The sequence below is a fragment of the Tetrao urogallus genome (assembly GCF_951394365.1).
Source record: "Tetrao urogallus genome assembly, chromosome: 24".
In the NCBI taxonomy this organism is placed as follows: Eukaryota; Metazoa; Chordata; class Aves; order Galliformes; family Phasianidae; genus Tetrao; species Tetrao urogallus.
Genome location: NC_136837.1, coordinates 4,898,532 through 4,926,511, shown reverse-complemented (window position 1 = coordinate 4,926,511; position 27,980 = coordinate 4,898,532). Strand labels below are relative to the sequence as shown.

Below are 27,980 nucleotides of genomic sequence, written 5' to 3'. Positions count from 1 at the left end.
CGCGCACGTCCCGTTCGAGGCGCTCGGCGGCCCCGGCGGCTGTCGGAGGATTGTTCCGAGTCGGCGGCGGTGGCGGCGCGGCCCGGGCCGGGCCATGGCCGAGTTCCTGCCCCCGCCCGAGTGCCCGGTGTTCGAGCCCAGCTGGGAGGAGTTCGCCGACCCCTTCGCCTTCATCCACAAGATCCGGCCCATCGCCGAGCAGACCGGCATCTGCAAGGTGCGGCCGCCGCCGGTGAGTGCCCGCATGGCGCCGCCGGGAACGGCCTTTGTGTGGCGGCCCGGCCCGCAGCCGCACCTCCGGCGCCGATCCCGGGCAGGCGGGCCCGGCCGGAGCGCCCCGGCGCCGCGCGGAAGTTCGGCCGCCCCCGGAGCCGGACGGGGCCGTTCCGCCGCCGTTCGCCGCCCCCGTCCGTCCCCCGGCCGCCTCCAAGTCGCTCCGAGTGCCGGAGTTGGCCCGGTTCTGACCCGGCCGCCCCGCGCTCCCCGCCGAGGTCTCTCTGCGCCTCCCCGCGCCGCTCGGTCACCAAAAGTTCCGGCGCCGTCCCGGAGCGCAGTTGGGCCGAGTGGCCCCGGAGCGGAGCGGCGCTCGGTGCTGCCCTCCATGTTGGCATTGTGGGGCCGCGGCCCTCCGCTCCGCGCTGCTCCCGGCCCCGCGGCGCCCGGCCCGGCGCTCTCCGTGCGGGGAATCTCCGCGCAAGTTGCGGCGCCCCGCGCTCCTCGGCCGGAGTTCGGCCGCCGGCTCCGCTCGCCAGACCCCGGGCCGACGCGGCCACCATTTTAGAACGCGATCCTCGCTGGGAAGAGCCGTGAGCTTCGTCCTCGTCCTCGTCGCCCGGCCCGGCCGCGCGGTGCGCTCGCAGTCGCGGTTCCGATTTTCTTTTGTTAGCTGACCCCGTTTGCCGAGAGCCGCTCGATCTCAGCCCCGCGGTCGGCGCGGCCGGGAGCGGCGGTTCCGTTACGGGGATAAACGGCCCGAATGGCGAGGAGCGGAAATCTGATTGCCGAGCGTTTGCGGATCTCCTCGTCTCGATGCGGAGCCGGGCCACGGCGGCGGAGCCCCGCACCTCCCCCAGCCGGGGCCGAGCTCAGCGCGGCGCTTTGCCGGCCGATGCTCGCGGTTCGGAGCCGCTCCTCGCTGCTCCTCGGCTCCGCGCTCCGCCCGCCGGCGGCCGGCCGAATTAAAGTGAAGTTGGTGCCTGAGCTGGTGCGGATCTTTGTGCTGGAGGAGCTGCGCCCTGGGAGGCTCTGCGTGCCCTGAGCCCGGCGGAGGGGATCAGATGGTTTTCATTATACGGCCAACGCTGAACTTATGTAATCTTTTTGAGGAGAATAATCTTTTTGGAGCGCGCATTGCCAACAGCATTGAGCAGTTGGGAGCAGAGCAGAATTTCTGTGGAGATGGGTTGTTGTTTTTTTTTTTTTTTTGTGGTTTGTTTTAAAAATCTCATCTACGTTTCTCATCTGCTTGCACACAAAACCAAAGCCTGACAATAAAAGCTCCTCCTGAGCTTCGTTATCTGTTAGAGAGGCAGAGACGAGCAGCTCTGAAGGAATTGCGACCGACTGCAACTGCGTCCTCAGCACGCTCCATCTCCACTTACAAAGGCCAACCTCCCCTCTATGATCCGATGGATTCGCTGAGCTGCTGTTCAGAAGTGGGATGAGGACGGCCGGAGCTCCGAGGGCACAACGCCCCACGGTTGTGCGGGGTTGGGCTCCCACCGCCCGTCTGCCCCGCGGTGGCCCTGTGGCTGCGCCTGCACCAGCCTGGAGCGTAGAGGGAGCCCTTCAGGCCCGGCGCCTGACGTGGTTCCTGGCCTTCCTGGAAACAGGAGCGCGATGAATATTCAGCTGTTGGTTTCTGTAGGATCCGGTGGTTTGCGGGAGGTGAGCTGGGCTGCGTCGGCCTTTTTGCAGAACTCCCCGATGGAAGCGGTGGGAATCGCCCTGCGTCCCAGTGGGGCTCTGGCCTCTGTGCTTGGCCTGTGTGGCTGTGCCATCCGGGATCCGCATTGGGAAAAAAATCAGAATTTAGTCCCTTTTTGCATTGATTTGAGCTTAAACTCTTGTATAATTATCATCTGGTGAAGCCGTGCTGTTCTACCGGACTGCAGCATGGGATGGCTGGCAGGACGGCAGGGCGGTCACAGCTCCGAGCTGCAGAGCACAAAGGGAAGAGCTCTGCGTTCTCAAGGCTTGCGGACGTCTCCTTCCTGGGAGCTGGGCGTGAGCGGGCAGCCAGAGCACACGGCAGAAATCAGTGCTGGAGGTCGGGCAGCAGCAGGGTGTTGGGTGGGGGAATCACCAGGGATGGGACAGGAGGGAGAGCTGCTCAGGGGGGCTGGAATTTCAGTTTCCACTTGAGCGCTCCAGAGAAGCTTCCTTCCTCTTCGTTGCTGATGACTTGGTTTTGCTGTCGTTCAGGTGACTGTGGGATGCTGCAATCCCAGCGTTAACTCTTCCCTTTGGTATCTGATGGGCTGTAAGACGGAAGGGGACGGAGTCCATAGCGGGGTCTGTGCGATGGGCGAGGGGAGGTGGCTTCAGACGAAAAGAGCAGGATTTCGATTGGTCACAGAGAGGCGGCGCTGCCCCGTCCCCGCAGCCCCCCGAGGGCAGGGCAGGGCTGTGAGCGCTGCTGGGGCCGGGGGTGTCCCCGTGCTCGGCAGGGAGTGGGACCAGAGGGCCTCTGAGGGCCCCTTGCGACTCACAGCGTTCTGCGGTTCTCTCCTGGACGTGAGCGGTGGTTCTGTGCAGGACGCGGCAGTGGCTGTGTTGGCGCTGCTGTAGGATGTGGAACAGCGCGCTGAGCTCCTTGCTGGCTGCCCTGAGCGCGGCACAGCTGGGCTTTGCCTGCAGCCACCTCGTGGGGTTCGTGTGCCACCACCAAGAAGGTGCAGAGCTGTCTGCAGAGCAGTGGGTGCTGCGCAGCCCGTCCATCACGTGCTTGGCTGGGTTTTCTTCTCTGAATTCGTCCTTTGTTAGGGTTTCTTCATTTTGGTGCTAAGTTGGAGTGGTGGTTTGTCCGGCACTTCAAAGGCTGAAGGGTGATGCTGGAGCACAGCATGGCTGTTGTTGGACGGAGATGGCCTTTTAATTTCAATTAGTGGAAGTAAACATTCCCGCAGATTTCCAACATAGCTTCAAGAATGAAAGGTGGAAAGTAGAGCGTGTCCTGCTGTTCTGCTCCAGTTCTGCTCCAGAATGGACCCCTCTTTCCATTGGGTTGCGGAGCTGCTTTGCTGCAGTGAAGAAATAACTGACAGCAATTACTTCAGCTCTCCTTGCCGTGGTCATCAGTCTGAAAATATAAAATGCTGTATGACGTCCTGGCAGCATTACAGCTGATGGCTGAACGCAGCAATCGAGAAGGTTTGGGCTGTGCTTTGAATAATGCGAGGATGGAGGAGGGCAGCTGGGGTCCCAACAACCCGCAGGGTGCAGTGATGAGATGAAGGAGGTCTGTGTGAGGCTGCCTGCAGCTCGCAGGAGTTGGCACAGCACTTCTACACGAGCAGCTCTCTTCCACTGGGTCTCATGGAGCTGGGGGGCTTTGAGCGGGGCTGTGTTGGTGGTTTTAAGTTCTTGGTGGGTTGGTGGGCAGGGCTGGGGTTGGCTCTGCTGTTTGCCCTGGCGCTGTTTGGTTCGGTCGGTCACACTGTCACAATCCCAGGGCTGTAAACGAATTGGGTGTGTGTCAGGATTCTAATTGCAGTCGTTGTGGTTCTGCAAAATTGATAACGTGCTGAAGGAATCGTGGATTGTTTCAGCTTTAATGAATTACAGTAAAGGAGGGGTTTCTGATGGTCTTTCAGAACCTCAAGCCAATGGCATCTGATCTCCATGGAAGGGTCTAGAAGGACAAAAGAGGTGACCCCATGCAGGTGGCAGGTTTGGGTGAGTCGTGGGGTGACCCCGACTGCCTCCCAAGCACTGGATGCGATGAGGCCAGAAGCTCCCAGGTGGGACTCAGCGTGAGGTTTTCCCTTTAGGAACAAAGGGGCTGAGATCAGAGCTGGAGGGAGCGGGGTTGGTGGGGAATGGTGGTGAGCTGTGCTGGGCAGTGCTGAGCAGGGCACAGCTGGGGGGATTTCAGTGAGATCCAGCAGTGGGTGCTGCATGGAGCCGTGCTGAGCAGTGCTGCGTGCGGAGCAGCGCGGTGTGAGTGCAGCTGGGAGACCCAAAGCTCTTCTGGGCTGGGAGGGCTGTGCCTGCTGGACACTTGGACATTTAAAACCCTCCTCCTTGTTGGTAGGTTTCCATTTAACGGAGGTTATTTTGTCTTTCTGTATGAAATGTGGGCTGAACACGGTGGTTACCTTTGGGAGGGCTTCTGCTCAGAGCCGTGGCAGCCCTGTGGTGCTGGAGCTGCAGGTGGAGCAGCATCCATCCCTGCGGGCACCAGGGCAGCCTGAGCCACTCCAATAGCAGAGCCAGGAAAGGTCAGAGGAGCCCACTTACCTGTGTGCCCATCTTTGGTGCTCAGGGAGATGGGAAGGAGGAGGTGCTGCTGGTGGTGGCTGTTGGGCGCGGCGCAGGCTGTGCTGTACTTCCTGTGCTTGTGAAATGCTGAAAAGTGGTGTGAGAACGGTGGGAGCTCCGTGCTGGGGTCCGTCCTTCCGGCACAGAGCTCTGGGTGCTCGATCCGTGCAGCCCACTGAAAATTGGAGATGCAGCAGTTTATTCGAGAGCTCCCAGAGGTGCAGTTGTAGGGAGAGCCTTCAGATTGTTGCTGCTTTTCTGTTTGTTTGCTAAACTTGAGGGAGAGAACCAAGATGGATCAGCTAATAAAACATCCCCTGCCCCCAGGCTGCAGCTCCACAGGGCGGCATGGGAGAGCCCCATGTGCAGGGTGCGCATGGCCAGGTGGGACTGGAGGCCCTGCGCTGGGACTGCGGTGCTGCAGCTCTTGGGCCTGGTGCTGGTGGCACGGATGGATGCTGACCTGGGGGTGTGGGGAGAGAACAGCGAGTGTTTGGAGCTGAGAGGTCGCCCTTACTGAAAGAACCTCCATTGCTGCCGACAGCGGTGGCAGAGATGGCTTCCAGCTCCCCACCTCCCAGCCAGCGCAGGGCTGGGTGTGCTGCTCCTGCCCGTGGGTTGGTTGCTCAAGGTCCGATTGCTCCTCCAGCAAGCAGCCCTCCCAGGGCTGGGCACCTGGCTTTGCTGGTGCAGAAGCGGCTGCTGCTTCTGAGCAGGATCCAGGCTGCTGCTCTGCAGCTGCTCAGCACAGACCTGGCGGTGCGTTGGTGAAGCTGCTGCCCTCGCTGCTCACAGCAGGGAAGCTCCTGAGCTGCCCTGCGTTTTCCTTCCCATGCTGGTGCTGCTCACTGTTGCCCCATGGCCGCTTCCTGCGCTCACAGCACAGAGGCTGCTGTGTTTGCCACGTCCTGTGCTGGGGGTCAGACCTGGTTCCCACACTGCTGAGCTGCTGGCCGTGCTGCTCCAGAAGCGTCCTGCTGGCCTGAGATTTCATTGCTGTCCATGTTTGGAATTGGCACAGAAGCTCCTGAGTCTGGAGAGCCGCTCTGTGCTGCAGGCTCCTCTTTTGGCAGTGATTCTGTTGGGAAGGATTTGAGATTTTGTTTTCTGTTGTTAATCTGCGGTCCGTCGCAGAGCCCGGTTTGATCTCCAATGAGAAACACGGGAGGAAGGGGCTCATCTCCCTGCAGGGCTCCACCACCAGCTCTGCTGTGCACAGCCCTGCTGGCAGCGCCGCCCCAAGCGGGTCACAGAGGGATTAATTCCCCTGCACAGCTTTGTGGGTGAGCCCAGCTCCGCTGATGGCGCAGGTCGGTTCTGCTGAGGTTCTGTGATCCAGGTGCCCTTTGAGTGTCTTTGTGGCATGAGAACACGCAGCTCAGTCCGACCTCAATCCTCTGCCAGCAGCCGCGTCGCACCTTCACACGGATGGGGAACAAAGAAATGTAGGTCATGTGTGCGGGGTGGGCATCCCAGCAAGCTGCTGTGTGAACCCAGTGCGTTTCTGTGGCAGAATTGCTGAGATCTTCCTTTGGATCTTACTACGCCGCTGTCTAGCAAAATAATGGAAGTGACGTGTCTCCTTTTTTTGTCTACACGGGAAGGGTTGCGTCAAATGCTGCTTGCAGTTTTCAAAAGATGCTGAAGAAGTCGGAGAGGCTTCAGGACAAAATCCGGAGGAAGATCTTTACTTGCAGCACTTGGAAGCTGCTCGTGTGCAGGGGAGCAAAAGGCGCGAGCTGTGTGCAGAGAAACGCTGTGCGCATCGCTCCCAGGAGGCGCTCAGGGATGCGAGCGTGGCTGGGCGGCCGTGGGGTCCTTCAGACAGCCTAAGGCTCCATGGATCTTAATGTGTTAATTTTTATTTTGCATCTTGTTCAGGAATTGAGGCGGTTCCCATATGCCAGAAACATGAGCTGCCGGGTGTTATTCTCGTGGGTTTTACTGACTTGCAGCTCAGGTTGAGGCGCCTGGGGCTGGGGAACGGAGCGCTGACCCCAGGGCTGCCTGCTGGCTGCGCCTGGATGCTGCAGGTGATGTGTGGGTAACCGACCTGTGGGGCAGGAGCTGGCTCTGTGTAAGTGGGCTCTGTGGGTGAGTTCTGGGAGCCCCAGGAGGGCGGTGTGGGTTGCAGCGGATCTCTGGCCCTGCGCCCTGCAGTGTGAGGGCAGCACGGCTCCGTGGGCTGAGCAGCTCATGTCTGAAGGGTCTGCTGGTGAGCCTGGAAGCTTACACAGTTTTAATTCCAGCCTTGCTTAGCCTTCATGTACCAAAAATGCCCTGTCGGATCGCAAGACTTGTCCACACTGCCTTGGGGTTTGGGCTGTTGGTGTGTGTTGAAAAGAATAAAAGGCTGGGAGTCCTTTGCCCTGTGACTGCACAGCCCTGCTGAGGGCTCTGCTGCTGGGCACAGCTGCTGCCATGGTGGGTCGTTGCTTCCCGTGTTGCTGATGGCAGCTTTGGCACGGGGTCTCATTTCCCTGCTGAGGTGAGGAATGCAGCCTGCAACTCCGGCTGTTTCTGCTGCGGGAACGCATGGCACTGCAGGTCCTTCCTGGTGCAGAGCTCTCCTGTCCCAGAAGTGCTTGCATGTTATCTTCATTCTGTAATTAGTGATAATCAGATTGCTTTATAAGTAATAAATTACCGTCAAGTTCAGATCAAATCTCGTGTAGTTCAGTGAAGCCAAACCGCCGCACGTGATGGGTGTCAGAGATCTGAGAGATAAAATTCCTTTGTAGTCGTATTTACAAATAACTGCAGTGGTTTGCAGGTATTTTGTTTCGGTGCTGATCCTCGGCTCTAATTGCTCGTGCTCTGGTTGCTCCAGAGCGTTTGCAGACGAGGAATCAGGAGCTGGAAGCTCTGCTGCTCCGCGCTGCGCAGCCCTGCTCCCCTCCTGCCCTGTTGATGAGGCACTTCTGTTTTCCCAGGACTGGCAGCCTCCGTTTGCGTGTGATGTTGATAAACTTCACTTCACGCCGAGGATCCAGCGGCTCAATGAGTTGGAGGTAAGCTGCAGAGCCAGGCGTTGCCCCCCCTTTGTTTTGTCCCATCTTTAATGATGTTTCCCAGCTGAGCTCGGTGCGACTTCAGCCAACAGCATTTGGTACCTCTGCACGTCGGCCTTAACACACAGAAATCCTCGTGTTCCAGCAATTGCATGAAGGCCTACCAGCCATAAAAAGTAAAATTGGTGCTTGTTAAAAGCACACAGTTCCACTTTTAAGTGGTCAAGCTCAAATTCTCAAGCGCTGTACATTTTCTGCCCTCGTTTTGCGCATCTGCAGCATCTTTTATAAGTAGAAGAGATGAAGCTTGCAGAGAGGGCTTTAAAAACAAGGAGCCGTTTGGAAGGAACAATTAGAAAACGCGGTTGGTGCAAAACCTGCTTGTGAGCACTTCCATTCACTGCTGGCGTCGACTCAGGCTGCAGGAAGCGGCGCTGGGAGCAGCGGGCAGGCAGGGGAGCTGTGCCTCCACGTGGCACGGTGTCCCTCGTTGCTTTCCAGGCCCAAACCCGCGTGAAGCTGAATTTCCTGGACCAGATTGCGAAGTTCTGGGAGCTGCAGGGCTGCACGCTGAAAATCCCCCACGTGGAGAGGAAGATCTTGGATTTATTTCAGCTTAACAGGGTAAGGCTGCGAGGGGGGAACCGACCTGGAGGGGGTGTTGTGTTGGCAGCTTTCAGGATTGGGCTGTGTGTGAGCGGGAAATGTTACTTCATTTAAAGCTGGCTGAGATAATGTGGCGAAGTAATAGGAAATGCAATGGTGGGGGTTTCCACCTGAGCACGGGGATGAGATGAGATGTCAGCTCTTCTGCAGATGAACCTGGAAGCAAATTGGTCGGGAAGAAACTTGTGTTTGTAACTGGAGGAAGCTGCTGAGCAACAGCGGGTAGAAAAGGCGTTTCCACTGGGAGCGAGGGAGTGAAAAGTCAGATGCTGTGGGGACGGAATCTGCGAGGGGGGATTGATGTGTGTCCTGATAGCGAGGGCTGGGATTCGCCGCCCCGGGGTGGTTCTGCACTTCTTCACACGTCGGGTGGCTCCTGTTTGCTGCTTTGAGCCCGTTCCATAGCAGCGCTGCAGTGAGCAGTGGCTGCCAGTTGCACATTTTAAATAAGCTTCAAATCAGTTTTAAAAAATGGATCATTTTAGACTCATAGGATCACGAGTTGTCTCTGTTAAAGCAGTGATTGCGTTGTGTCTGTTTCTTTCACACTCAGTGTGCCTTCAATGCTGATCACCTGGGTGTTAAACTGGAGCCGTTTTGTTCTCTTTCAGCTAGTTGCAGAAGAAGGAGGGTTTGATGTCGTTTGCAAAGAGAGGAAATGGACCAAAATAGCCACAAGGATGGGATTTGCTCCTGGCAAGGCTGTGGGTTCGCACATCCGCGCGCATTACGAGCGAATTCTCTATCCTTACAACTTATTCCAGTCTGGAGCAAGCCTGCTGGTAAGCTGTGCTGTGTCTTAACTCAAATCCTACCTGTGCCAGAGCCAGTCTGTTAATTCTGTGTCAATGGAATCTTTGCAACACCTGCATCTCGTGCTTTACACCATGAGTTGGTAATGTGCAGTCTGTGATGCAGCAAGCCGTGCAGAGAGCCACAGGAAAGCTTGTAAGCAAGAGCAATGCTTCGGAGTTGCTGCTAGGTGGGATTCTTCAAGGTAACCTCACAGCCACCAACTGGAGTGCAGCCTTCATGTATTTCCTCTCTGTCTTGAGCCCCCCAGTAATGACTGTTCATTCCTCCAGTAATGGTTTTAGTGCTGTTTGTCCAATGCAAAGTAGGGTTATATCACAGACCAGCAGGTGGGTGCAGGTCCTCTCTGGTGGCACAGCAGCACTGTGGGTCGTGTCTCCTGTTTGTTTCTCTGTATGTCAGCTCGGTGCTTTGCCAGCAGCCTCAGCCTCTGTGCTTTTTGTCTTTGTAGAGGATGCAGCCATTGGATGCTGCAGTTCAGTGTCAGGCGGGAGTTTCCTCCCAGTGCTGCCCAGCACAGCTCTCAGGAGAAACCTGCCCAGCTGCCAGCATCCATCTGCCAGCAGCTCCCTGCTCTTCTGTCCAAGTGCTCAGCTCCTTCTCCCTGTGGAAACAAAGCTGAGGAATGGCATCCTTTCTTCTGAAGGCTGTGCCATAACCTAAATCTCATCCTGACCTGTTCAGCCTTTCCAAAAGGGTGCCCTTGGGAAAGGGCCTGCAGTTTGTCGTGCCGTTCCAAGTTCTCATTCGTAAGACAGCACTCCGTGTTTTCAGTTGGACCTACAAGAAGTGGAAGCTTAAGGAGCTGCCATTTCGTGCTGCTGCTTTGCCTTCTGGTTGCTGAGGCGGTGGGAAATGTTTTTACTTCAACAGTTGTTGAAAGTGTAGTTTGTAGATGTCTGGGTTTTCCCTTTGCTGAGCAGTGCTCTTTCTTTGCTCAGGCGCTGCACTGAAATGAGGCAAATTTTGCTATTTGTTGCTGTCTTTCTGTGTTTCATCCTTACTTTGTTGAGGAAAAGCTGCTTGCCTTCTAGATACTTGCTTTCAAGGATTGTATGTCCTCAGTTGCAGAAGCTGTAGTGGAGGTTCAGGTTTCACAGGAGGATGTAATTGGAGGACCCAGAACTTAGGAGAGTTGCTAATTCCAGCACCATTCCGCCTGCCTTGGTGTTGATCTCCTCTTCTGTTCACTCCTTTTCATCTCCTTGTCTCTGAAGCACCACTTTTCCTTCTATTTCCTCCCCTTCTCTGTAATGTTTCTCGAAGTCTGATTTCTTTTGTTGTCTGCAGAGAATCCATCCCTGTGCCACCGCAGCATTTCTCTTGCAGTTCCCATCCTCTTTTCTCTGCTGCTGACAGAGTTCTGGTTGGAGCAGGCGCCCAGCGCTGGGATGTGGCTGCAGGCTGGCAGGGCTATTTGTGACAAAAAAGACTCCTCCTGTCCTTAGTGTTTGTTGTCCTCTCCTTCAGAAGCATCCAGTTCTGTCTCCTGCTACTGAGCGTCGAGCGCCTCAGTTTGTGCCCGACTTTCAGGGATCCATCCGGGCACAGAAGCAGCTTTCCTTCCTTCGTGTCGTCCTCTGCTCTTTTGCTCTGGGTTCCCCCTGCTGCGCCCTCCCCTCCAACAACACACAAGAAATGTAACTGCTGCAGTTCCTGCAGGAGAAGCTCTGTCTGTTGAGCAGGATGGAGAGCAGTGTGTCTGCACAGCGCCTTGCTGCTTGCTGTGGGGCGCTGCCAGGGCTTCCCGTGTGCAGCTGGGAGCGTAAAGCAGCGCTGCTGGAGGAGTGTTGGGCTGCAGGGAGAGCTGTGCCAGGGCTGCAGCTCAGGGTCAGGAATGGTTTGGCATTTGGAAGTGCAGTTCCAGTTGCTGGGCAAGAAAAAGGGATTTTGAAACTTGTTCCAAACGGTGCAGTTAGAACTGTCACAAATCTTGTTTCTATTAACGCAGCACAGTAAGTAGGGAGGCCTGTTCTGCATTCTGTCACACGAGCCAGGACGTTGCTCAGCACAAAGCTCCCAATAGGAGCGGGGGCAGAAGTGAAGCAATCCTATTTCCAATTGTGTCTCTGCAGTGTCTGCAGAAGCCGGATCTCACCAGCGACACGAAGGACAAGGAGTACAAACCCCACGACATCCCGCAGAGGCAGTCGGTGCCGCCGTCCGAGAGCTGCCCTCCTGCTCGCCGAGCGAAGCGCCTGCGGGCCGAGGTGAGCGGCCTGAGCTGCTCTGTGCTGAGCCGGGGCTTAAGGGCAGCTGTGCTGCAGGGGTGCCTGCGAGTTTGGTGTCTCCCCAGCCATTGAAGCACAGAATGGTTCGGGTTGGAAGGGAGCTGGCGGTGCTGCGGCCCCAGCCCTGTGCACAGCAGCTGCTCCCAGCCCGTCCGGTGGTAAATGGTGGTTTATCGTGGTGAAACAGATGCGGATATTTACAGCCGTGTGAATTGTGTGCTACCTGGAAAAGGAAAACAAGACAAACCAAAAGCAGGGCTGAGGCTGGGAGCTGGGAGGCGCTCCGTGGGTGGGCAGCCCTGAGTTGGAGGGGCAGCAAAGGTTTTCCCAAACACAAATGCAGAGCCGGAGTTTTCTATTTAAGGGCGTTATCGACTCGTTCAGTTTTACTCTCTCCATTCCTTTTTTCGTTTCATCAGGCGACCAACATTAAAACTGAGTCTGATTCTCCAGAGGCGAGAACGCATAATCTGAGACGCAGGATGGGATGTGCGCCTCCAAAGTGTGAGAATGGTGAGCACAGGGAGCAGTGAGCGGGCTCCTCTGCCTTGCACAGACCTGGTTTTCAGGCCAGGCTTTAATTCAGCAGTTGGAATGATCCAGTGCTGGCTCGCGTGGGCGCTGCTGGTGTTCAGATGCTGCCTCAGCGTAACCAAAGCTGTGTGTGTTGCTGCTTTACTGCCATCCTGAGGTGGGGCGGCAGAGCAGCCGATGGCCGCGGGCACAGTGAGCACTGAGCACAGCCTGCAGCAGGGCTGAAGGAAGCAGAGAGCCCTGTGCAAAACGTAACATGCTGTGGTGATCTTAACAAGTAATAACAAGCAAAATAAGTGATGACCGGTGATGCTAAGTGTTCAATGTTTTATAATGGCTTTTTTTTTTCACCTGTTGCGCCAGAAAAGGAAACGTACAGCACAGTGAAACTTACTGAGAAGAGAGAGCATGCTGGGGAGCAGGAGAAGGACAAATCCAAAGCCCGATCCAAAAAACCCACCAGTGCTGTGAGTATGCCCTGTGTTCCCTGCTGCCCCACGCAGCTCCAGGTGCTCCTGGGCTTCTCTGGGGGATGCAGTGATGTTTCCTGTCACTCGTGTCACAGTAAAACCTGTTGTGTTTTTTTATCACGTGGCTGAAACAAAACAGTGTTTGTGCCTGACGGAGCAAAGATGCTTGCAAAGCTTTGGGCTGCTGCAAAGCTGAAAATAACAGGGTAGATAAGCTGCACTCCCTACAGGAGATGTAATTTGCTGGTCTGGAATCATCTGATTCCTGCTGAATTGTTTGAGGAAAACGTCCACGGAAGAGCCTGCAGCTTCTGTGTGCCTCTGAATGTGGGAGGCAGGCTGTGTAAACTGACAAAGACATGACACTGAGTGCACTTGCTTGAGTTCCATTGCAGAGAGGCAGTAGAAATAAATACACCTTGCTGAGTGGCACAGATGACGCAGTGACCGAGCTGCTCTTTGGCCATCAGTTCCTTCAGCACTCACCTCCCTGCTCTGGCCGTTTTTTGTTACAGGTGGATTTGTATGTGTGTCTCTTATGTGGCAGTGGTAACGATGAGGACCGTCTCCTGCTGTGCGATGGCTGTGATGACAGTTACCATACCTTCTGCTTAATTCCACCCCTTCACGATGTTCCCAAAGGGGACTGGAGGTGCCCCCAGTGTTTGGCTCAGGTAATTCGACTGACGCTGTAGGAGGCTGGAAATTCTTTCTGTTCTGAATGTGGGCTTAGGGATTGAGAACACCGTGTGTTGTCACACGGCTGTGAAACAAGGTGAGGGAGGAGGAAAGGAAAGGAAGGCCAGGTGTGCTCCACACTGCACAGCTGCCACTTGATGCTCTGCACCTCAGGCTGCTGTGCGTCAACACAGCTGAAATTCCAAAGAACGCTTTGGGTTTTATGGTTACCTTCCTTTTGGAGTTCGAATGGGGGTGTCACCGTATGCTGCAGTATGGAAGCTTTTGCTTTTTCCTTAGCTGTATTAGAGGAGGAGGAGATTACGGCGCTGACACATGGATTCATCCGTGTTTTTGTACACATTTACCCATCAGTTCTGTGCTTGGTGGATTAGGGGCAGAGGGGCAGGGTGCTCCTCAGTGCCCCTTCTGGCTGTTCCTGTGCCGCTGTGATGTGGGGCAGTGGTCCCGTTTTGGTCTGCTTTCCTGCCCCATCACACAGGGCAGTCGCAGCCCCCCCTGTAAAATCACAGTGCGGGTTGTTTTGCAGTAACACATCGTGGAAATGATGATCTTTGTGATTGCAGGAGTGCAATAAGCCTCAAGAAGCATTTGGCTTCGAGCAGGCAGCCCGGGACTACACGCTGCGCACGTTTGGGGAGATGGCAGATGCCTTCAAGTCCGACTATTTTAACATGCCAGTCCACGTAAGTTCTGTTCTCATCCTGACGCCGTTACACAGTTTGAATTGTCTGTGCTTCTTTTAAATGTGGAAGTGGGGGGGAAAGGGAGAGAGGAGGGGAATCCTGGTTTTGTATGGGAAGAATTGGCAGATCAGAGGTTCCTCTTCATGCTGGCGATTCCCGTGATTGGTGGCATCGTGGTTTTCTATTCCACTGGCTGCTGATTTTTTCACTTCTGGGAAAGCATCTGTGAGGAGGGGACTTTGTGCAGCTGCAGGCATCGCTGAGACCCCGGGGATGCAGCAGGTCCGGCTGCGGCCCGCTGCGAGGCGTGCTGTGCGCTGGGCTGTGCGCTGTGTGCGCTGCTGGGTGCGCGCCGAGCGCCTGAGCTGCTTCTCTCTGTGGTGCCCAGATGGTCCCCACCGAGCTGGTGGAGAAGGAATTCTGGAGACTCGTCAGCACCATTGAGGAGGACGTCACCGTGGAGTATGGGGCTGATATCGCTTCCAAGGAGTTCGGCAGCGGGTTCCCAGTTAGAGATGGGAAATTCAAAGTGAGACCAGAAGAGGAGGTGGGTCCTTATCAGCTCGCTGTGCTCGTTTCTATCAGCTCTCCAGTCGCTCGCTTTGGTTCGAAGCAAAACAATGGAACTGGTTTGCAGAGCGTTTGCTTTGTGTATCTGGTGTAGAGCTTGAAGAGAATTACATCAGTTTTGCAGAAATGAAATGCCTGGTGATCACACAGTAAGAGCCATAGGTTTACCATAGAAGTTAATAAATAACTTTGAGATAAAAAAAACACAAAACAATCTCATTTTAACAAAGCAGGTCAGATAAGGTTACTGAAAAGAATCAGGACAATGGAGGTTCTGTTCCGTGACTGATTGACCCATTCCTGGTGTTTTTCAGTCGGGAAAGATGCTTTTCTTCTTCCTGTTCTTGTTTTTTTCACTTCATGTTTGTTAAACTCTTGTTCCATTTTCAGGAATACCTTGACAGTGGCTGGAATTTAAACAACATGCCTGTGATGGAGCAGTCTGTTCTTGCCCACATCACCGCAGATATATGTGGGATGAAACTGCCCTGGCTGTATGTGGGAATGTGCTTCTCTTCCTTCTGTTGGCACATTGAGGACCACTGGAGCTACTCCATCAACTATCTGCACTGGTGAGTGAGGGGGATTGACTGGGCGGAGCAGCCCTGTCCCTTTCATTCACCCTTTTCTGACAGCACTTTCTCAGAGCTCAGCTGAGGACGCCGTGCTGCAGCCTTGGATGCGATGCACTGCTTGCTGTGCTTGAACGTTGGTTGTGTTTTGGAAGGGGACATCCATCCCCAGCTTTTAAAGCAACCACGAGAGGTGCAGTGAATGCCCTCAGGTGTTTTATTATGCTCAGTGTGAAACTGGAAATCGTGGAGGTTTTTTAAAACCATTTAGCTTCAGCCGATGCCGCAGGGTCCCATGAGCTGCCGTCCCTCAGGCCTTTGTTTCTCCATCACCTCTCCTCTTTGTGTGCACAGCCTGCTCTGTGTCCCCCATTGCTTCCACTGTGAGGACTGGGATCCCAGTGGCTCAGTTCTTTTTGTCTCCACGTTTAAAACATGCTCTCTGAAATGCGGGCGGTGCAGAGCGCAGGGCTGGAGGAGGGACCTGCATGGACTGTGAGGGTTGAGGAGAGCACATAACCCTTATGTTTCCTCCTGGTGAAATCCCTCCTTTTGACGTGGGGCCCTTAAGCAGGATGTCCTACAGGTTTGTTGGTAGTTACCTGTTTAAATAACCTTGCAGGGGAGAACCAAAGACGTGGTATGGAGCCCCGGGGTATGCAGCAGAACAGCTGGAGGACGTGATGAAGAAGCTTGCTCCAGAGCTGTTCGAGTCTCAGCCAGACCTCTTGCACCAACTTGTCACCATAATGAACCCAAACACTTTGATGGCCCACGGAGTGCCTGTATGTTGGACTCTGCTGCTCCCCCTGACTCAGCCCTCTTTCATCTGCACTGAATTCCACTTCATGCCTGATAATTGAAGCAGCCTGTATTGCAGAGATGCTGGGGTTGTTTCCACGCGTGTTGTGGCTTCCTTGTGTGGTGCAGTGTGTCCGTGTGAACGGGTGGGCAGCGGGATCGTTGTTTTGGGAACTGCTTGGCAAATCTTCTCTGGAACTCCACCTTAATGTAATTTCTGCATCTTGGATGGAAACGGTGGCCAGAGCTCCTGCTGTGCTTGTTTAATCAGACCCTTGTTTTTGCCATAGAGTTTCTGTCAGGGGGCCAAAACCTGTTAGTTCTGTTCAGCTTTGACCTGATGGTATCTGCGTTTTCTCCTAGGTTTATCGGACCAATCAGTGTGCTGGAGAGTTTGTGATCACCTTTCCAAGAGCTTATCACAGCGGCTTCAATCAGGGTTTTAATTTTGCTGAAGCTGTGAACTTCTGCACCGTGGATTGGGTGCGTTCCAAAACCAACTTCTTTTGAAGTCTGTGGTTCCAGACCTGTCTCTAGCTGCCATACAAGCAGCGTTTTACTGCTGATGTGCAAAGCTGGTCCCCAGCTCAGGAGGAAGTTGTTCCAGCGTTGCTGGAAGCTGAACGCAGAGAGCTGTGGCTGTCTGTGGAGTCCTGGTGCCTCTTGTTCTGTGCTCAGAGTTGGGGGTGCTGTTGGTAGGAGGGTTTGTCTCAGCCTTTCCCCTGCTCGTTTTTGGTTCGTAGCAGAAAGCATCAGGGCTGCAGTGTGCTTTGCACAAAGAGCTCCGCGTTCATGCTGCGATTTCTGTCCCTGCAGTTGCCGCTGGGCCGCCAGTGCATAGAGCATTACCGCCTGCTGAGCCGCTACTGCGTGTTCTCTCACGATGAGATGATTTGTAAGATGGCCTCCAAGGCCGACGTCCTGGATGTGGTGGTGGCATCTACTGTTCAGAAGGACATGGCCATCATGATCGACGACGAGAAGATGCTGCGCGACAAGGTTCAGAAACTGGTGAGCTGTGGGAAGGCTGCGTGAGCTGAGACGGCGCTGAGGGGCCGGCAGTCCTGCCTCCGCCTGCCCTCTCGACGCATTTCCGTCTGCCTGATTTCAATGTCTTGTCTCTGAATGTTGTCCAGCTGATGCGTTCAGCTTCCGAAGGAAGGCACAGCTGTTTGTTAACACTTCTGCAGGGGGTGACGGACTGCGAGAGGGTGGCATTCGAGCTGTTCCCCGACGACGAGCGGCAGTGCTATAAGTGCAAAACCACTTGTTTCATGTCTGCCGTTTACTGCCCGTGTAAACCAGGGCTGCTGGTGTGCTTGTACCACGTGGAGGATCTTTGTTCCTGCCCTGCCTACCAGTACAAACTGGGGTAAGCAGATAAGCTGTGCTCTGGAGATCCGTGCGGGGCTGTGCTGTGTCAGTGATGCTCTCTGTGTTCTGTCTCCGGAGGTCCTTTGCAAACAGTGCTCTCAAAACAAAGTTCCTGTCATGTGCTCATGCACAAAGATGCTTTCTGTTCAGCGTTCAGCTCTTGTTGTATGATGGCAGGCATTACTGAGCAAATTAATTTGCTTTTTGATTTACGGTAACAAGGTCATCATCGCCTGCGCTACTTCCAGTCCTTGTGGAGTAACCTCTGGTGTGCTTTGTTAGCTCTCTTTCCTGCTGTCTTTTTTTCCTCTTCTTTGTCACATCTCAGCCCTACACAAATGTACTTTTGTGCTTTCTGGAGCTGCTGTATGACTGATGTGTGTGAGGTGCAGCACGCAGTGGTTGCAGCTCTGAGCTGTGAGATTGCTGCTGTGTTGTATGGGCTGCGTGCTCTGCTCCCTCAGTCTCTGCTGAAGTTTGACCCCTGTGCTGCTGCAGGTACCGCTACACGCTGGAGGAGCTCTACCCAATGATGAACGCTCTGAAGATGCGTGCAGAGTCGTACAATGAATGGGCTTCCAATGTGAACGAAGCCCTGGAAGCAAAGATCAGCAATAAGAGAAGTAAGTGCCTTCCCTGTGACTGTTAAAATACTGATTTGATTTTGGAACCTTGGCAACTTTGTGATACGTGACAGTCGAAAGAGATGGATTGGATTTCATGGTCCAAAGTAAACGTTCCAGATCTTGTTTCTCTGGAAGTTATGTGAGGTTAGAAGTCGCTTTTCTCTTTCATACGAACATAACTGCAGTTGAAATATATTTATTGTGTTACACTGTTCCACCTTAACGTTTGAAGTCCATCCCTAAGGGACGCTTGTGCTGACGTGGTGTCTTCCCCAAAAGGCCTCATCAGTTTTAAGGCTTTGATAGAAGAATCAGAAGTGAAGAAGTTCCCGGACAACGACCTGCTGCGGCACCTCCGCTTGGTCACACAGGATGCAGACAAATGTGCCTCAGTAGCACAGCAGCTCCTTAATGGCAAAAGACAAACCAGGTAAACGCCGTTACGTTTGCAGCAGAACCCAAGCCACGTGTGTGGTGAGCGATGGGCAGTGGTGAAAGAGTGACACGTGAAAAATCTTTTTATCTTTATGGGGAGACTCAGCTTTCCTTCGTGTGAGCCGTGCAGGGCTCCCAGTCTGCTCCACTCTGCTGTCGTTCCCTGGAGGCAGGAGGTGGTGGTGATGCTTTTAGGGGGAGCAGCTCCCTCTGAGCTGCACGGCACAGGGACTGGGAGCTGCTGGGGCTGCCGGTGCCACTGCATTCATTCCTGCTTGTGGAAAACTGAAGCGTGTTACCCCGGGTTGGTGATGCTGTGTGAGAGCTCTGAGCAGGGCTCGCTCTTCCTTTGGCAGCACTTGTGGTGCATCTTCAGGTTATTTGTTGGTGGAACTGGAAGATGGGGCATTGTTTGGGTGTTCCATTCCTGGGCATCCGGCTGCCTGCTCCTGCCAGCACGTTCTGTGCAGAAATTGAGTTAAAGGGAATCAGAGCTGCGTTCCCATTGCAGTTGTGTGTCCTGCAGGGGTGTTGTTTTCCTCGTTAATTTAAACAACGCGTTGTAGGGTCAGCTGGAGCCAGCATAGTAAGAGATGTCTTTTCCCTCCTGCTCATACTGGCTTGGCACCAGAGAGCTTTTTTTTAATACCAGCTAATTGGGTGGCACTGAGCAGCCTCTTATTTGATGCAGCGCGTTTAGGTAAAAATGAAAATGATGATTTCAGCACAGAGAGGATTTTTGAGAAGTGCCTGCATGACCTGTGCATACAGAACCCATTCAGAGGTGGGATTTGCTCTCTCTCGACGTGGGCACAGGGAGAGCTTCCTACAATGGCTATTGCAACAGAACTGCATGGTTTACCCACAATTGCTTTGTGCTCTGGAAAGAAGCCTGAGTTGGTTCTGTAACAGCTGGTGCTCTGCCCGAGCTGAGGAGCCGTTCCAGAGCATCGCTTCATGTGAAGGAGTGTTTTCAACAATAGTTCATTCTGCTCTCATAACTCGAGTTTCCCCTCATGTGGGCCCTGGGTTGGATGCCTTCGGGTGCTGCGCTGTGTGAGAGCGACGAGAAATCAGAAGCAGATTTTGGAGTGGGGCAGATCAGGATTTAGCGGCATCTGAGGAGGTTTAACTGCGTGTGGTTGCAGGTATCGCTCCGGAGGAGGGAAATGCCCCAACCAGCTGACGGTGAATGAGCTGCGGCTGTTTGTCAGGCAGCTCTACGCCCTCCCCTGCCTGCTCAGCCAGACGCCGCTGCTGAAGGTAAGGTGGCTGTGGGGGATGCAGCTCTGTGTCGCTCCGCATCGGCCCTGCGTTCACCCCTGGCGCTGTGTGTGCCGAGGATGAAAGCTGGCAGGGCGATGGCCTTGGAGGCTCTGTCAGGTCTGGAATTTGGGATGCAGATATTGTAGAATTCTGTGTGCTTTCTTTTTGTTGTTGATGGCGTTGTTGCTCTGAAGTTATCTCATTATTTAAAAAGCAGAAGTCCGGGAATGGCAGACATCCAAACAGTGCTGTGCGTCTGGTGTTCCTGAGCAGGGCGATAGCAGGCACACAGCTGCAGCATTCTTCTTGTTCTCTGCAGTCCCAAGGTGGGAAGTAGGAGTCACAGCTGAGCAGTGGAAGCTGCAGCTCTAGCACTGCTCAGTGGGCTCAGTGAAAGGACCTCAGCATAAAAGAGTTCACAGCTCCAAATAGGGCAAAAGTGCGATTGCTTTTAGAAAGAGAAAGGAGGAGAATGAAGGCAATTCCAGCTGTAGGATTCATACCAGTGCCCGAGTTCCTGACGATTGATTCATGCTTTGAGGTATCTCCAGAAAGGCTTTGTTTCCATCATGGAATTACACGGATGTTCTTCATAAACATCCCAGAACAAAGCCAGGAGATGGCACCAGCGGAGCATTGAATTTCCCTTCGGAGCCTTTTGCTCCTCAGTGTGACACCCATCTGATGGCAGAGGTGTCGCTGTGGGAGAGATGCTCAATCTGTGCTGTGTGCTGAGGGTCCTCCAAGCACCACAATCATCTGTGCACACTGTGCATGGTGACCTGGTGGCTGCCAGCAGAATTAAACTGAATGTTTAAGGCTGAGCTTCGATGTGTAGGAGATTTGGCAGTCCGGTTTGTTCTGTTTCATGGGTGCATTTGTGCCTTACAGGACCTTCTTGATCGCGTGGAAGCTTTTCAACAGCAAAGCCAAAAACTGCTCTCAGAAGAAATGCCGAGTGCTGCGGAGCTGCAGGAGCTCCTGGACGTCAGCTTTGACTTCGATGTGGATTTACCCCAGCTTGCTGAGCTGCGGGTCAGGCTGGAGCAGGCCCGCTGGCTGGAGGACGTGCAGATGGCTTCGTCAGAGCACAACTCTCTCACTCTGGATGACATGAGGCGCCTCATCGACTCCGGGGTCGGCCTGGCTCCCTACCCAGCAGTTGAGAAGGCCATGGCAAAGCTGCAGGAGCTGCTGACTGTGTCCGAGCACTGGGATGACAAAGCCAGAAACCTGATAAAGGCCAGGTAGAAGCGGGACCTTTATTTGCTGTTTGAGATGAAAATGGTTGGCTTTGTTTCCACAGGGGCTCCCTGTTGTGTCTGTGCCGTTCTGGAGGGGACAGAGATGGGGCTGAGCGACAGCATTCCCTGCTGTGCAGCCCTTTGTCTGTCAGGTGGGAGATGCTTGCTCAGATGGGGCTGAGGCAGAGGTGTATCACCGACTGACAGATTCTGCTTTTCTGTGGACTGGGCTGCATTCCCCTCCCAATGCACGGTGGGGTGCATTACTACTTTTAAAGTAGTGCCATCAGAACTGGGTTAAAGTTTGGTTTCAGCCTCCAAAGTAGAGATGAAGTTGAGTTTGTACCTTTTTAAACGATCAGAATCAAACTGTGAAATGCTGAGAAGTCGTAGAACCATTAAGGTTGGAAAAGACCCCTCAGCTCGTGCAGTCCAACCTTCATCCCAGCACTGCTGTACCAATAAACCATGGCCCTAAATCTCCCAGGCTTTCCTGGGAGCAGTGCTCATCTGGAGCCATTATGACAAGAAAGACAAAAGGGAAGTCAGTCAGTCACAGCAAAAGCCTCAGATGAGCTCAAGGTGGGTAACCAGTGGTCCTAGCACAATTTCAAAGCACAGCTTGAGTATGAATCAGATGTATTAACTTACACAGCTTGCTTTTCTTTGCAACTGCTGATCGTTAACCTGGCCAGAAAGCAGGAGGAAACGACGAGCCATCTGGAGCAGTGGCTGCATTTGACATTATTTGATATCCATGGGAACAATGCATATCCCACCAGTTATGTCTAGGATCACAGAACTGTCCTTATCTGCTTTCTGAAAGCAGGTTTCTCGTGTAGAATCTTGAAGCTGATTCTGCTGTGGGGTTTGGTGCATTGGAGCACCACAGGTCTGCCCTCAGGAGCTGGCGAATGTTGGATTTCCCTGCAGCCCAAATGTGTAAACGTTTTTGGAACAGCCAGCAGATCGCTTCCTGTTGTTAGCATTGCCAGCAGGAGTCTTCAGCACACAGACAAACCTTTCTGGGGACTCTCCCTGCATTATTTGTGCCCCACGTGCTCAGTGCACATCTCTGCTCGGCACGGCTGCTCTGGGAGCCCCAGGTGCCGTGGCCGTTTCACATTCTGAGCTGTTTCTCCTGGCCAGGCCACGGCAGTCGCTCAGCAGCCTCGCGGTGGCAGTGAAGGAGATAGAGGAGATCCCTGCCTACCTCCCCAGCGGCGCGGCGCTGAAGGACGCGGTTCAGAAGGCGCAGGACTGGCTGCAGGAGGTGGAAGCTTTGCAGGTGTGTCAGCGGAGCTCCGAGCTTCTCCACGGGCAGAGGGAAGTGCTGTCAGCTCGCTGCTGTGTGTGTGGGGCCATCAGCAGTGCCTGCCTGGAGCACGGCGCGCTGTGCTCCGATGGCACTGCTGTGGGTAAACGAGGGCTGTCCCCCTGCCCTGGGCTGGCCGTGAGCCCTGACTGGGCGTGCTGATGTTTTCAGGTCAATCCAACCTGAATTGGGATTTTAATAGGGACTTATTTAAAAAAACAAACACGAAACAACAAACTCTCATCGGCATTAAATCCTTCAAAAGGCCAAAGTGCATTCCAGGTTTGCTAACTTATGTTTGATGGCTGTCATGAGAGGACTTAATCGAACTGCCTTGGATTGTGGAATTCTGGCTGCTGGGGATGGAAACTCGTCTGTGTGTGCCGGGGATTCTGGCTGCAGTTGCATGCAGGTGTCAGCAGGCGGCTGTGGGGCCGTGCCCAGCAAAGCTGCGGTGCCCGAGCTGTGATTGTGGTGCTGGAGGTTCTGCTCAGCAGATCTCAGGCACCCCATCAGCGCCTGTTGTGGCTGTGAGCTCTGCCCGCTCTGCTCCTCGTGCGCTGCCTGCAGTGTGGTGCACAGAGCTCCTCAGCCCATGGAGCGTCCCCCAATTTTAATCCTGCAGGTTGGAGGACGTGTGCCCGTCCTGGACACGCTGGTGGAGCTGGTGACCAGGGGCCGCTCGATCCCGGTGCATCTGGACTACCTGCCACGGCTCGAGTCCTTGGTGGCAGAGGTGCAGGCGTGGAAGGAGTGTGCAGCCAACACGTTCCTGTGTGAGAACTCCCCGTATTCCCTTCTGGAGGTAAGAGAGCTGCACAGCACCGCTGCAAAGTGTGTCCGGGTTGGGGATTAACTCACCAAACAGCAGATGTGACCTGATTGTATGCTGATCTTACAGTGATCGTGCTGCGCTGTGCTTCTAATTCTAAACTTCAAACACAGGGGGTGGGCCCTCAGTTTTCCACCTTCCAGCTGCCCTCGATTCCCAGCTCACCTTGCCCTGGAGCCCGGATCTGCAGGGATTCCCGATCCAAATGGTTGCACGTGGCTGTGTGAGAGCAGCGTGGCTGCAGTCAGGACATCGCAGCCATGCCGCCCCTCTGCCCACCAGGTGCTGTGTCCCCGCTGCGACATTGGGACGCTGAGTCTGAAGAGAAAGCAGAAGAAGCTGAAGGAGCCGATGCCGAGCGCAAAGAAGAAGAGCACCAAGCTGGAGAGCCTGAGTGACTTAGAGAGAGCTCTGTGTGAGAGCAAAGACACCGCGTCGGCGGTAAGCACTGCGGCTTCTCTTGACCTGGAGTTTCTTCCAAGTTCTTGCAATCTGTTTGCATTGGTTGTCGTTAATTTTGCAAGGGAGGGGCTTTGTGTCTCTGGTCCTGGCGGAAAACAGAACTGTGAAATCTCATGGCTGCATGCCCCGATTGCTGCCCCTCCAACGCCGACAGCTCTGAGGGGAGGCGGGCAGGGATGGAGCTGAGCAGACAGGAGACGCTCCTGGGCGCGCGGGGCTCCTCGTGGTGCAGCTCTGACATCTCACCCCTTCTTCCCAACCCCGCTTTCAGATGGCGACGCTCGGGGAGGCGCGGCTCAAAGAGATGGAGGCGCTGCGCTCCCTGCGGGCGGCCAACGAGGGGAAGGTGCTGCTGTGCGGCGAGGAGGACGCGGAGCTGAAGGTCTGCGTGTGCCAGAAGGAGCCGGCAGCTCCCATGATCCAGTGTGAGCTCTGCAGGGGGTTCTTCCACACCGGCTGCGTTTCCGCGCCCCACGCCTCGCAGGCTCCACGCGTGTGGCTCTGCCCGCTCTGCCGCCGCTCGGAAAAGCCGCCCTTGGAGAAGATCCTTCCTCTGCTGGCCTCCCTGCAGCGCATCCGCGTGCGGCTCCCCGAGGGGGATGCCCTGCGGTACATGATAGAGAGAACTGTGAACTGGCAGCACAGAGCACAACAAATGCTGTATTCAGGGAATCTAAAACTTCTACAGGACAAAGTTGGCTCAGGATTGCTGTACAGCCGGTGGCAGAGCGCGGCAGGGCAGCTGCCGGAGACAAACAAGGTGAGGCTGAGTGCCCAGGCGGGATGTGGTTGAGAGCAGCCTTGAACGCCTCTCTGCTTTTTGGTGCTCTGTATCTCCTCACAAATGCTGGCGAGACAGACTGCTGATGTTTTCCTTTCCAGATTTAAGGAATTAGGGTTGTTAGCCACAATGCGCGTCCTCCAGCGACAGCTCCTGTTCTGTCCTGCTGGAGTCCTGAGGACAACGGCTCCTGAAGGAGCTTTTCTTCCTTCTGCTTCTCCCTGCTTCTGGGCACTGATGAGATGCCACTAATGGCAGTTGCTGAGCTATTGTTTCTAAGAGCTCTCAGTATTTGATTGGTCTTTGTGTTCTTATCTTACAAGTATTTGAATTTTGTATAATTACTTGTATATTTTGTGTACTTGTATACTTAGAAATATTGAATCTTACAGTTGGGAATGGAGACACAAACCTTCCTGAGCTCTGAGCTCTGCTCAGATCAGGTGGTTTTCAGCAGAGGGTCTTCATCCCTCCATCCCTCTGTGTCACTTACACTAAAACTCCCAGGCTGGACCTTGGCTGCAGCCGCCTTGGGTTGAGCTGCAGTGTTTGAAGTGGGATCCTGGGACAGTCTGGGACTTCCTCTGGTGAAGAGGTCTGTCAGCAAAAAGGGCAGGGCAGTGCAAAGTGTGTCACAGTCTGGTGTTCCTGAGATAATAAACGCAGGGGGACAAAGCCTGAACCAAAAGGTCTGTGCAGCAGAAAGGACACAAACCAGTCGAAATGACACGCAGTGTTGCTTTCAGGCTCTGCCTGAGCAGCATGGCTTCTGCTTGTCCCACTGCCCGCTCTGCCCGGGGCTGGGGCTGCTCTGTGCTGCCTGTGTGGCCGTGCTGGGGCTGCACTTCTGGAGCAGCAGCAGTGAGGGGGCCTGGGCAGGAGCTCACTGCGACCGTGGGGTTCCGTCCCTCCTTGGGTTGAGCTGTGAGCCAGAACCTCGCTCTGCATGGACTCTGAGTTTTCTTTTTTGGCCAATGTTCTTGGCGCTGCCCTCCTGTCCTGTGCCTCCCACAGTACTGCAGCCCCGGGGCGCCGCACAGAGGGGACATCGGGGTGTGAGAAACTAACCTGAAAACCAGCTGTGAGCAGGGAAGGTGAAGGGGGTTTATAAAGGCACCCAGATGCTCAGAGTGAAGGTTGGGTGCCCCTGTGAGAGGTGTCAGGAGAGGCTCAGGAAGGAGCTGAGCCGGTCGTGATGTTGAGCCTCCAAGGGCTGTGGAGGTGTCACCATGGCCGTGCTGAGCAGGGACAGCATGCAGTCACAACCAGAAGCAGCAGCTCCAGCCCTAATGCTGCCCGTGTTCCAGGTTCAGGATGAGGGGTTGTAGGGATCCTGTGCAGGAATGCAAGTCCCAAGCAGCTGTGAAAGAAACGAGTTCTGATTTTTCATTTTGCAGCTATTTGACGCTTCAGACCGAAATGCGTAACGAAAATCCTGTGCGCTGTGTTCTGCTTTGTTTTCTAGGTGTCTCAAACAATCGGAGCTATGTCATTCTCCATGCCTCATGACTGGGATAACAGAACCATATATTTACATTCTCCATTTTCTACAGGACAGCAATGCATCCCACTTCATGGTTCGTAATCTTCACTTTGATAGTTTTCTTTCCTTTTCTTTTCTTTTTCTCATGTGTTTGATGGAGGAGAGCTCCACGTCCAGCCTTAGTTTCATGCTTCCGAGTAGGAGCGCTCTGTAATTCAGTGCCAGTGAAACGGGCCATGGCTGTGAGCTGCCCTCTGTGCGTGCTGTGGGGTGGGGGTGGTGCCCATAGGCAGGTTTCAGGTGCAAGGCTCATCCTCAGCTCTTCCTCCTCTCCTCTCTTGGCTTCACTTCTGAATTCCGCTCTGTTCATCTCATCCACTCGTGCTGCAGTGAGACCACGACACTGATTTGTGTCTTCAGAGGAAGGAGAACGATGGCAGTGCTTTGCCATAGGGCTGGCACAAACCGCAGGCAGGGGAGGATGAAGTCACAGTGCTGCTCAGTAACTGCTTGGAAACTTGTAACTCTCATTTTAACTCTGCTGTTAAAAACGAGCGGCGAAGAGGGAACAGATGAGAGTCAAATTGTCCAGTTGCAGATTTAAAGTCTTGCACGGGTTGTGTTCTCATCGGTGCTGACACGGAGGGATTCCTTTTCTTCTCTCCTTGCTGGCAGTCGTTAGCACCGAGCTGGACGAGCTGATGATGGAAGCGCAGCTGCTGCAGGTTTCTCTGCCTGAAATACAGGAGCTGTACCAGATCCTATTCACAAAGCAAAGCCCCGCTCTGCAGGCTGAGCAGAAAGCATCGGGAGGGCCGAGCAATGAAAAGGTGAATGTGTGAGCGCGGGGTCAGCAAGGGGCAGTGTGGGCATCATGCTGGGTGTGTGAGCACAGAAGGTGCTTCCTGTGCCCAAAAGCAGTGGAGAATTGGTAAGGTGTCCAATCCATCGGATGTCATTTGGGGTCTGATGCATTTCTGCAGTTTGAATCTGGATTTTGTGATCCCCCCTCTTCATGATAAATACATCTGTCCCTGTGCTGAGGGCCCTGCTGGCTGCCCCTGGGGCACTGCGTGGACAGGAGATGAGAATCTTCTTTCTATAAACTCTCACTGAAGTGTGACCCCGTCCTTCGCTCCCCTGCGCAGCACTGACAAACGCTGCTTGTACTGGAGGCTCCTCCTAAGCACGGGGTGTAGTGAATGGAGCTGTGTCCATCAGCTGTATCCTCACCGTTTGTCTAATACCTTTCTGACAGAACGAGTGCTGCCGGGGCAAAAAGGATGGAATGAGTTACATGGAGAGAAAAATGAAGCGCCGTTTCGAGAGAGAGAGCTTCTGCGAGGAGAAGAGAGCAAGGGTAAGAAAAATGAGAACGCCCAAAAAGAAGAAACTGAAACTGAGTCACACAAAGGATCTGAGCAGCAGCAGCAGCAGGATGGAGAGGGAGAGGGAGCGGCTCCTGGAGGTGCAGCGCAGCAGCGAAAGCCATTTGGTTCCCTCCGACACGTCGTTCTCTGAGCAGGAGGACTCTGAGGATGAAGATGCCATCTGCCCTGCAGAGACGTGTCTGCAGCCCGAGGGAGAGGAGGTGAGTGCAGCTGATGCCACTGAGCGCCGGGAGCTGCTGGTCTGCAGAAATGCTGTTTGCAAAGAGCGGGAGGCAGCGTGAGGGGTGCGAAGGTGTCACAAATCACAACTCTGAATTCCCCAGGAGCAGCGGGGAAGGGGAGCGGGGCTGAGCATCGCAGCAGTGCTGTTGGGCTGGGAAGGGGCGGGAGGCTGAGTGGGATGTGTTCACTTCCACTCCTGAAATATGGGCACAGAGCCCTGGAGCTCCGCTGCGCCCATCTGTGCTGAAAGATGGGGAAGGATGGCATTGCCCCCAGTGTGAGAGGCTGCATTCCCATCCATATCGCTGCCCTGGGTGGCAGAGCTGCGATGGGAGGGGAGGGCGGCTCTCCTTTGCAGGAGCCGGGCTGCAGTGGTTTGGCTCCCGGCATGCAGCAGTGCTGTGCCCTCTTGGGGATAAATGGGGTTGAAAAGTAACTCCTGAGTGCCGTGCCTTTGTCCGCTGCCTCTGACCCGCAGCCTCCCTTCCTCCCCAGGTGGACTGGGTCCAGTGCGATGGCAGCTGCAACCAGTGGTTCCACCAGGTGTGCGTGGGCATCTCCCCCGAAATGGCCGAGAAGGAGGATTACATCTGTGCCAGCTGCGCCGGGAGGGGCTCCCCGTACCGCAAGTGAAAGTGCCCACAGAGCCTTCGGGACTCGAGCAGGGAGAGCTGCGGAGTTTTCCATTGGGGCTGCAGGGGCTGTTTGGAGAACCAGGCTGCAATTGGTGCTACTTCTATCCTCACGGGATCATTTTCCAGAACTCGAAACGATTTTTGACACTTTTTGTATTCTCCCTTTGATCTTTGTGGTTGTGGAGGTTTGCAAAGCTGGCTGTCGGAGCGGGGGGGTCTCGGCCGACTCGAAGGCACTGCTGGGGCCGTGGGGCCGTGGGGCCGTGCTCCTGGCCCTGCACAGCATCACCGTACCTCTGGGATTTGCAGCGCTTTGAATCCTGCGTGGAGCACGGAGCCCCACAGCGCGGGCTGTTCCAGGCAGTCCTCGTTGGAGGAG

At 54.7% G+C, this 27,980-nt stretch overlaps 1 protein-coding gene across 2 annotated transcripts; it reads left to right on the top strand.

The window, feature by feature from the left end:
* Positions 1-94: 94 nt before the first annotated feature.
* KDM5B (lysine demethylase 5B) lies at positions 95-27,599 on the top strand (the record flags this gene model as incomplete). Of its 2 annotated transcripts, none has more annotated exons than XM_079546277.1 (27): positions 95-232; positions 7,416-7,493; positions 7,995-8,117; positions 8,771-8,941; positions 11,048-11,182; positions 11,623-11,716; positions 12,101-12,204; positions 12,723-12,881; positions 13,473-13,592; positions 13,981-14,139; positions 14,553-14,734; positions 15,357-15,519; positions 15,899-16,018; positions 16,352-16,546; positions 16,726-16,907; positions 17,408-17,532; positions 17,815-17,965; positions 19,119-19,233; positions 20,128-20,483; positions 21,630-21,768; positions 22,421-22,600; positions 22,910-23,068; positions 23,361-23,849; positions 25,336-25,447; positions 26,029-26,183; positions 26,612-26,944; positions 27,462-27,599. In XM_079546277.1, the coding sequence occupies 27 exons, from the start codon at positions 95-97 to the stop codon at positions 27,597-27,599; spliced, it is 4,575 nt and encodes a 1,524-aa protein (XP_079402403.1). The 2 variants fall into 2 exon arrangements, with proteins under 2 accessions (XP_079402403.1, XP_079402402.1); XM_079546276.1 differs by having other exon boundaries at positions 8,771-8,955; positions 11,011-11,182; positions 12,101-12,219; positions 12,687-12,881.
* Positions 27,600-27,980: the final 381 nt, after the last annotated feature.